Source organism: Salvelinus namaycush, chromosome 36, assembly GCF_016432855.1.
Source record: "Salvelinus namaycush isolate Seneca chromosome 36, SaNama_1.0, whole genome shotgun sequence".
NCBI lineage: Eukaryota > Metazoa > Chordata > Actinopteri > Salmoniformes > Salmonidae > Salvelinus > Salvelinus namaycush.
The window spans coordinates 15,161,443-15,171,381 of record NC_052342.1 but is presented as its reverse complement, the minus strand read 5'-3'; the positions used below and the strand labels follow the sequence as shown (position 1 = coordinate 15,171,381).

General features: G+C 40.8%; 1 gene segment (V, D, J or C); it reads right to left on the bottom strand.

Annotated features, from left to right (window-relative positions):
* Positions 1-3,173: 3,173 nt before the first annotated feature.
* On the bottom strand, positions 3,174-4,226 carry LOC120030309. The segment is given in 2 exon segments: positions 3,174-3,346; positions 3,473-4,226. Coding segments are annotated over 2 exon segments (363 nt in total).
* Between the last annotated feature and the right edge of the window lie 5,713 nt (positions 4,227-9,939).

Sequence of the window (9,939 nt, the reverse complement as noted above, 5' to 3'; positions counted from 1 at the left end):
AAATGTTTTACAGCGAAAACACAACATATATTTATGTTAGATCACCACCAAATCCAAAAAACACACAGCCATTTTTCTCAGCCAAAGATAGAGTCACAAAAGCAGAAATAGAGATAAAATGAATCACTAACCTTTGATAATCTTCATCAGATGACACTCACATCATGTTTCACAATACATTTATGTTTTGTTCGATAATGTGCATATTTATATCCACAAATCTCGGTTTACATTGGCGCCATGTTCAGAAATGCCTCCAAAATATCCGGAGTAATTACAGAGAGCCACGTCAAATGACAGAAATACTCATCATAAACTTTGATGAAAGATACATGTTTTACATAGAATTAAAGATACACTTGTTCTTAATGCAACCGCTGTGTCAGATTTTTTTTAAACTTTACGTAAAAAGCACACCATGCAATAATCTGAGACGGCGCTCAAATTTAACAAAATTGCTCCGCCATGTTGGAGTCAACAGAAATACGAAATTACATCATAAATATTCCCTTACCTTTGATTATCTTCATCAGAATGCAATGCCACGAATCCTAGTTCCACAATAAATTGTTGTTTTGTTCGATAATGTCCATTACTTATGTCCAATTAGCAACTTTAGCTAGCATGTGTAGTACACGTGTCCAAACGCTCGCGCAGATGAAGGCAAACGTCGGACGAAAACTTCAAAAAGTTATATTACAAGTCGAATAAACTGGTCAAACTTAGTAGAAAATCAATCTTCAGGATGTTGTTCTCATATATATCCAATAACGTTCCAACCGGAGCATTTCTTCATGTCTGTATAAGTAATGGAACGCAAGGCAATATCATGAGGAAAGCGCGTGAGCAAGAACTGGCAATCTGCCAGACCAGTGACTGAAACACCTCCCATCCGGCCCCACGTCACACTAGAGGCTTCATTCCACGTTCTACAGACTGTTGACATTTAGTGGAAGGCGTAGGAAGTGCAAACAGATCCATATATTACAGGGAATTGAATAGGCAATGACTTTAACATCGACCCTTCTCGGAATTCTCACTTCCTGTTTGGAAGTTTGCCTGCCATATGAGTTCTGTTATACTCACAGACATAATTCAAACAGTTTTAGAAACTTCAGAGTGTTTTCTATCCAATAGTAATACTAATATGCATATATTAGCATCTGGGACTGAGTAGGAGCCAGTTCACTATGGGCACGCGATTCATCCAAAGTGAAAATGCTGCCCCCTATCCCTTACATAGAAAATGTTTCACATGACATACTGTAGGTGTAGGCAACCCTGGTCCTGGAGTGCCACAGGCACTTCATGTTTTTGATTTAACCGATCTGGAAGACCAGGTGTGTTCAATTTAGGCAATCACTGAACTGATCAATTAGCTTAGTTAGGCAGGTGTGGTGCCGAGTTGGAACAAAATCCTGCACTACTTGCGGCACTGCAGGAACAGGGTTGCCAACACCTGACATACTATATACTGAGAATTGAAAGATTAGGTAAAATATATATTGTGGGCACAACAATGGAATGATCAGTTGATATCTTCTCTCATCTGTTTTATATCAGATTCAGGACCTGACTCACAACAACCACAAAAATATCAGGTAAATACTATTTGTTCAGTGAAATTATTTTGAAAATATAGGCAATTCAGAAACAGTGTAAATTATAATTGTATGTTAGGGGGTTTCCAAATGTACAGAACCAAGATACTGATGCACTGAATTATGCCGTCCTGAATTTCACCTCCAAGAAAAAGAAGAGGGAGAGAAGAAGAGAGAAGGAGCTAGACCCCCATGTAGTGTATGCTGCTACAAGATGACAAAGTGGAGGATGGAGAGGTGGACAAGTGGTTTGCCATATATTTGAATACATGTTTAAATCCTTCTATATTGTATGTGTAGTTAAGTCAAATGTATTGAAATGTAAATATCTCTGTCGTTTCTGTGCGTTGTACCTCAGGGCCCTAGTAGCCCTCTTCCACTCTGTTAGGCCACACAGCTCAGTGGTACAGAGGTGGTCAGAGAGGGGGAGTTAGACTCAAACCACAACTGTTTAATGGCCACAGAGGAGTAGTTGCCTCTTTTGGCCTCTCTTAGCTTAGTTCTCTGTTTATTAGTGATTTGGTTATTCTTTAATAAGTTGGCCGTAAAGTAAAAAGTACCCAGCATAGGACAATTGTATTACATTGATTACTTAATCAAAATAGAGAGTTTAATCAAAACCTCCACAATGTTGTTTGTCATGATGTTATTCGCCGCTTAGTATTTCCTGTCATGACTGCACTGATCACAGCCCCCTATTCTGAAAAGCATCTAGTTGCCTTATAAGGAGAATATGATTGGAGTCTGAGGTAGAGGAGGGGCCAGTGAAGAACGCATCACTTCCTGTGGTGTGAGTGACAGGGAGGAGCAGTTCAGTGATGAGTGAGACCTGCTGAGGTGAACATCACTGGCCTCTTAAACTAACACTGGGGGATGGGTGTCTGTCTCTCTCTCTCTCTCTCGCTTCTCTCTCTCTCTCTCTGCCCGCCGCCCAACAAATTGTACTTGTTGAAAATGTTGTATGTTTTTTCAAAGGGTGCTCCTATGGGACAGCCGAATAACCCTTTTAGGTTCTAGATAGCACTGTTTGTTTCTATGAGTGTGCCTGCTCAAAAGAACCAGGTCACTTTTCCACCACGTGACATGTGTAAGGAGAAACGCGTGGGTGATTTGAGTGGCGGTTAACCATAAGGGGTTGTGAGATGAAGACGGTAGACATATCTTGCGTCATCCTCTCTCATGTTTAGACAAATGAAGACAAACAACCTGCACTAAAATAAGACTGGCCTTCAGCTCTCACAACACCTCTCAGTGCATCAAAACCACAAATGTTCTTTTCATACCTCTCTTCATCTGGAAGATAAAAACCAGACCCCTGCTGCTCAGTTAGATGTGCAAAGTTTGTGAAGAATACAAACAAGCTAAAAGCCTTTCCTATAACCTAAAGTATTCAACAAGAGTAGAAAGTGCATACTCAGATTGGGTGTTACCTCAATAGTTTTTCAACTATTTTCCTTCATGATAACTTCTGTCACCTCTGACCCATTCCCTCAAACAGAACGACTTAAGTCAGTATCAATGTTCACAGTGCTATTTATTCATGCTTAGACAATAAGTGCATACACAGGGATTTGGCGAAAGCAAGTAACATACTACATACAGTCAGTCTATTGATATTGGCCATAGATTTATCTATTTAATGGTGGTGTGGGTGATGATGAAGATGGTCAGACAGCAGAGGAGAATTCCAGTTCTTATGATGGAGAGAAGGACCAGGATTGTCATCTATGGATCAACGTCACCATCTGGAGAAAAAAAATCATATCACTCCACTATAGTGCTATGGGCAGTTGTCGATAATGTCGATAATGTGTTATCAATCATTAAATATAATGTTAATAATAGCATATGGGTTAAGAAATGTAAGCTACCTTCAACATCCAGCTTGGTCCCGTTCCCAAATAGTATCTCCCCACATGAGGCCACAGCGCAGTAGTAAGTCCCAGCATCAGAGAGGCTGAGGTTCCTCTTGGGGAGGTTGTAGACACAGATCTGTGTAGGAGACCCAGCCTCAGGGCTCTTCTCACACTGATCACTACTGTCTCCATGGGTGTAAATGATTCCTGGACGAGATTCTCCTGAGCCACGTCTGAACCAATAGACACTGTGTTCTCCTGCACAGGTCTCAGTGTGTATTTTACAGTTCAGACTCTCCTGGCTGGACTGACTCAGACACAGACTTATGTACAACATGCTGGGTCCTGGAATCTGCATCTTTACCAGGACTATAAAATCACTTAACTATCAATGATTTGCACAATTTACAAATACAACATATATTTGCTAAAAGAGAAGATAAAACGCCTGTATGCATACCCTGATGTATCAGAAAAACACAACTCCCGAAGATCATGCTTTCATAATTAATTGCAGCACAGTAATACAACCCCATGTTGGATGCCGTGGAATCTGAGATGGTCAGCACAAATCTGGTGCCACTCTCCCTTGTAGCAAAGCAACGCTTTTTGTCAAACTATCCGAAGAAAATTGCAGTGATAATACAGAGAGAACATCTGGGGCTTGTCCTGCCATCGTCATACACAGTGATGAAGCATTCCAAATCAGCTGTGTCTCCAAGAGTGAAGGTGCTCCAAACATCAGACTGACTGACAACAACAGCAAGAGACAAAGCTGAAAGATAAATATTTATATTAATAAAGAATCCACATATCATAGTTCATGTATGTACTGTAAGAACTCAAAATGTCTGTTTTCTTATTACCCCTAGCTTTACCTGTTTGGAATAACAGATAGATTTTCTTCATATAACAGACAGAGTTTCATCATTGTCCTTCTAATGTGTATACTGGTCATCTTGTCTGTCAGATAAGAGTGAGAGACAAGGGATTAGCTGTCGTACACATCAGGAGGTGAACATTCTTATCTGTTTCTGGTTTTTAAACTGTACCTAAATGATTTGTACAAAAATGAACCGTATTTTCAAGTTAAAACAAAATACAATAGTTTTAATTAATGTACCTTTTTCTCCAAAGTCCATCCTGAATAGGCTTCAACCGCAGTATGTTGCTGTATCAGAGTTTGACTCAAACGTGTGAAAAAATTCCTTTATAGGCGTCAGCTTTGCCGATTTCTTGTAGTTTGTTCTTCATGGTCTAACTGACATTAGAAAGATGACGAGAATCAACCACAGTGTGAGGTGACAGGAACTACAAGTCTGGAGCCAGAGATGACCTGATATTATTGGTTAGTAGCTCTGACACCCAGACAGAACTGCAGGCTTTGATGATGAGCTATAAGACCTGTATCTGAAAAGACCTGTCTACCTTTGTAGCTGTAGCTACAGCCGGGATTGGGTTATCTTTAGGGTTGGGACTAGGGCTATAGGGTTAGCTTTAGGGTTAGGACTAGGGCTATAGGATTAGCTTTAGGGTTAGGACTAGGGCTATAGGGTTAGCTTTAGGGTTAGGACTAGGGCTATAGGATTAGCTTTAGGGTTAGGACTAGGGCTATAGGGTTAGCTTTAGGGTTAGGACTAGGGCTATAGGGCTAGCTTTAGGGTTAGGATTGGGGCTATAGGGTTAGCTTAAGGGTTAGGACTAGGACTATAGGGTTAGCTTTAGGGTTAGGACTAGGGCTATAGGGTTAGCTTTAGGGTTAGGACTAGGGATATAGGGTTAGGGTTATGGCTAGGGTTAAGGTTAGTGGATAGTTAGTTGAACATCCATAGACTATCTGTAGGGACTATCCAAATAAAGCATTCCCAGCAGCAATAACCATGCATTGAAAAAAATAAAACACCCACAAATGTTGTTGTTTCAAATAATTATTCAAATCAAATGTTATTCGTCACATGCTTAGTAAACCACAGGTGTAGCTAAAAGTGAAATGCTTCCTCATGATCCCTTCACTACCAAGGCAGAGAGAAATAACATAGTAAATTAAATAAAAGTAATAATAAATACACAATGAGCCACGACTTGGCTACATGCACGGGGTAACAGTAGCGAGTCGTATGCAGGGGTACGAGTTAATTGAGGTAGATATGTACATATAACTAGGAATAAAGTGACTGATAATATACAGTAGCAGCAGCGTATGTGATGAGCACAGGAGGTTAATTAGAGAGAACGGGCTCATGTTAATGACTGGAGTGGAATCAGTGGAATGGTAACAAATACATCAAACACATGGTTTCCAGGTGCGCCATTTGCGCCATTCCAGCCAGTATTATGATCCATTCTCCCCTCAGCAGCCTTCTATGGTGATGAGTCAAAAAGGTTAGTGCAATGCAGATAGTCCGGGTAGCTATTTGGTAAACTTTTTATCTAACTATACTCAGCAAAAATATTAACGCAACATGCAACAATTTCTATTATTTTACTGTTACAGTTCATATAAGGAAATCAGTCAATTGAAATAAATTCATTAGACCCTAATCTATGGATTTCAGATGACTGGGCAAGGGCGCAGCCATGGGTGGGCCTGGGAGGGCAGGGGCGCAGCCATGGGTGGGCCTGGGAGGGCATAGGCCCACCCACTTGGGAGCCAGGCACTCCACTGGGGAGCCAGGCCCAGCCAATCAGAATGAGTTTTTCCCCACAAAATGGCTTTATTACAGACAGAAATACTCCTCAGTTTCATTAGCTGTCCGGGTGGCTGATCTTAGACGAGCCCACAAGTGAAGAAGCCGGATGTGAAGGTCCTGGGCTGACGTGGTTACACGTGGTCTAAGGTTTGTAAGGCTGGTTGGACATACTGCCAAAATCTCTACATCGGCATTGGAGGCAGCTTATTATAGAGAAATTAACATTAAATTCTCTGTCAACAGGTCTGGTGGACATTCCTAGAGTCAGCATGTCAATTGCATGCTTCCTCAAAACTTGAGACATCTGTGGCATTGTGTTGTGTGACAAAACCGCACATTTTAGAGTGGCATTTTGTTGTCCCCAGCACAAGGTGCACCTGTGTAATGATCATGCTGTTTATTCAGCTTCTTGATATGCCACACCTGTTTATGGCAAATGAGAAATGCTCAATAACAGGGATGTAAACAAATTTGTGAACAACATTTGAGAGATATAAACTTTTTGTGCATTTGGAAAATGTTGGGGATATATTATTTCAGCTCACGAAACATGGGACCAACACTTTACATGTTGTGTTTATATTTACATGTTGCATTTATATTTTTGTTCAGTATACTTAGCAGTCTTTTGGCTTGGGGTAGAAGCTGTTCAGGGTCCTGTTGGTTCCAGACTTGTTGCATCGGTGTCACTTGCCATGTGGTAGCCGAGAAAATAGTCAATGACTTGGGTGGCTGTAGTCTTTGACCATTTTTAGCTCTTTCCTCTGTCACAGCCTGGTATAGAGGTCCTGGATGGCAGGGAGCTCAGCCCCAATGATATACTTGGCTGTATGAACTACCCTCTGTAGGGCCTTGCTGTCAGGTCCTTAGCTGAGTGATTAGCTTGGGAAGGCACTATGGTGTTGAACGCTGAGCTGTAGTCAGTGAACAGCATTCTCACATAGGTGTTCCTCTTGTCCAGGTGGGAAAGGTCAGTGTGGAGTGCAATAGAGAGTGCGTCATCTATGGATCTGTTGGGGCGGAATGCGAATTGGAGTGGGTCCAGTGTGCTCTGAGTACGCTTCCTGGTAATTCGTCTGGCCCTGCGCCCTTGTGAACCTGTTTAAAGGTCTTACTCACATTGGCTACAGAGAGCTCAATCACACAGTCATCCAGAACAGCTTGTGCTCTCCTGCATGGTTCAGTGTTGCTTGCCTCGAAGTGAGCATAGAAGGCATTTAGCTCATCTAGTAGGCTCGTGTCACTGGGCAGTTCACGGATTGGTTTCCCTTTCCCTTCCATTTGTAATCCGTAATAGTTTGCAAGCCATGCCACATCCGACGAGCATCAGAGCCGGTGTAGTAGGATTTGGTCTTAGTCCTGTGTTGACGCTTTGCCTGTTTGATGGTTTGTCAGAGGGCGTGGCAAGATGTCTTATAAGCGTCCGGATTACTGTCCCGCTCCTTTTAGTTTACTCAACTTTTGGGTCCAAGTGTAACCTGAACAATGAAAAAATTGTTAGCTCCAACTTCAGTCAATTTAAAATGTAAAATGATATGTTTGCTCAACTTGTCTCATAGGTTCATTCAACTATCAAATATTATTTGGCCATCTTAACTAAAAAAGGCTGTGCAAATAGTTACTCACACACAGTGCTCTTAAAATACACTTTCAACTTACATATTTTATACACATTGTGCATGTTTATTTATTATTCAACATGTCCACACCTGGGATTTGAAGTCACAACCTCTTGGATCATGGCTACACTGATCTTCCAGCTGTGCCACCATGTCTGTGACAATTATCAGTTAGAGTGACTATTCTCTCATCATTAATTTGATTTCCTTATATATGAAATGTTATGTTTTTCTGTATAGTTGTCTGTTTGTGGGGCAATTACTCTGTTCTGATGTGACGCCTTCAGATTGCAATTCTGTAAACAAAGAGGTTGTGGGTTCAAATTCCAGGTCACGTTGAATATTAATTACTGTATAAATGAACATGTGGAACCAGTTACTTAATAATATTTAGTTGAAACAACTAGATTATTTTTACAGTATGATAGGGTGAAGCTTTGTGGACAGCAGCCCAAACAGCTTCCCAAATGTTTCAAATTCTGTGGTGTGTTTTATTAAAAGTCAACCATCTCAACTTTGACTTCACTTACACATACTTCTGTTTTTACATTCCACATAAAACCCCTGTAGGAGTATCACTTCTGCTTTCTGTAGACATTGTGGTCCAATACTAACTACAACACTCCCTACCATTGAAATCCCCTTTGACAGATCTACACACATAATGGTGAGAACGTTGTAGCAGCCTCAAGTGTTTCCACGTCACCAAGTTCAATAACCAAACACACACAGGGAGCACAACTAGAATGCAAATGGGGAAATTATTAAGGATATTTGCACACGGTGGGAAAGGGGTGGAATCCAGCTCACAACGGGTAATCGTACAGGTTATTCTCCTGCTTCGCAAACGCTCCATAACACGCGCTTCCCTCTCTATCCTTTTTTCCCCATTGTGCAGCGCGCTTCCTCTTTTATCCCAAAGCACTCAATGGCTTAACGAACAGCTTACCTCATTGGGGCAGGAAGAATCTAAGGCTCGGGGGAGGAGCCAGCTGGCTGCAAGATATCTTCCTTCAATCACCACTCCCTGCCATCTGCCACAACCTATGTTCCAGCTCTACTGGTCTATGTATTGAGTAAGTAGGCTACTGTTAAACATAACATAGATAACAAGACTGACTGCATCATCCAACCTAGAATCTACTTTGAGGACAGCATATATTCCAACAGAATCTTAGCACAATAACTTAGCTCATTTTCAAAATGTTAAATGTGTTTGCTCATTTCTGAAGAGTACATTATTTGTGTTTAAGGTATGGTCCTGGTTTTGGTTAGTCAGTTTCCGACTATAGTAGGCCATACTGGGGTTACCATCTCCTTGCAGTGTTCTAATGTTACAACTGTTCCAGGAAACACAGCCTGGTTCAAACAAGTCAAAGGATCAGAGCCTGTAAGTGTCTCGACTATGTACGGCTCACATCCATCGACAGTTTGGCACAACAATGTTTTAAAAGTAGTCATTTGGAAATGTATAGCAGAAACACCACCATCTTCCTCAAAATCACAAAAGTGGAAATAGCTTATCAAGCTAGCTTGTATTTCTGTGGATTGTTTCCACAAGGCTACATGTCAAAAAATTCAATGTATGTTTTCCACTATTTGTCTGGCTTTTGATACATTTGAAAATGTTTATCAAGTTAATCAGGAGTTATCACAAAACAAAGGCAAACCATTGCTGGCCATATTTTTCATCATTATAATTTTGAGAAAAACTAATTATTTATTCTACTTATCCTGATGTTACAGGACACAAAGGACATGGGGGAAAAGTTACAGTACTTTAAAGACAGTGGGTTTCTCTTTCTTTCCATGTAGATGCAAAACACTTTTTTAAATCAAAATGTAGTACATGTTTAGCTCTGTCATTAAAGGATTACAAACTTTAATTACATTTCATCTAATAGGAGAGAATTAAGAAACCACCATTATCCTGGGTGTTGTGACTACTGTTCTGCTGATAGTCATCCTCATCCTGGTCCTCAGGATCAGATGAGATGCAAACACACACAATAAAGTTACAATGGAAGGTGCATATCTCAGATTATTAGACTATAAACTGAGTGTACAAAACATTAAGAATACCTGCTCTTTCCATGACATAGACTGACCAGGTGACTCCAGGTGAAATCTATGATCCCTTCTTGATCCACTTCAATCAGTGTAGATGAATGTA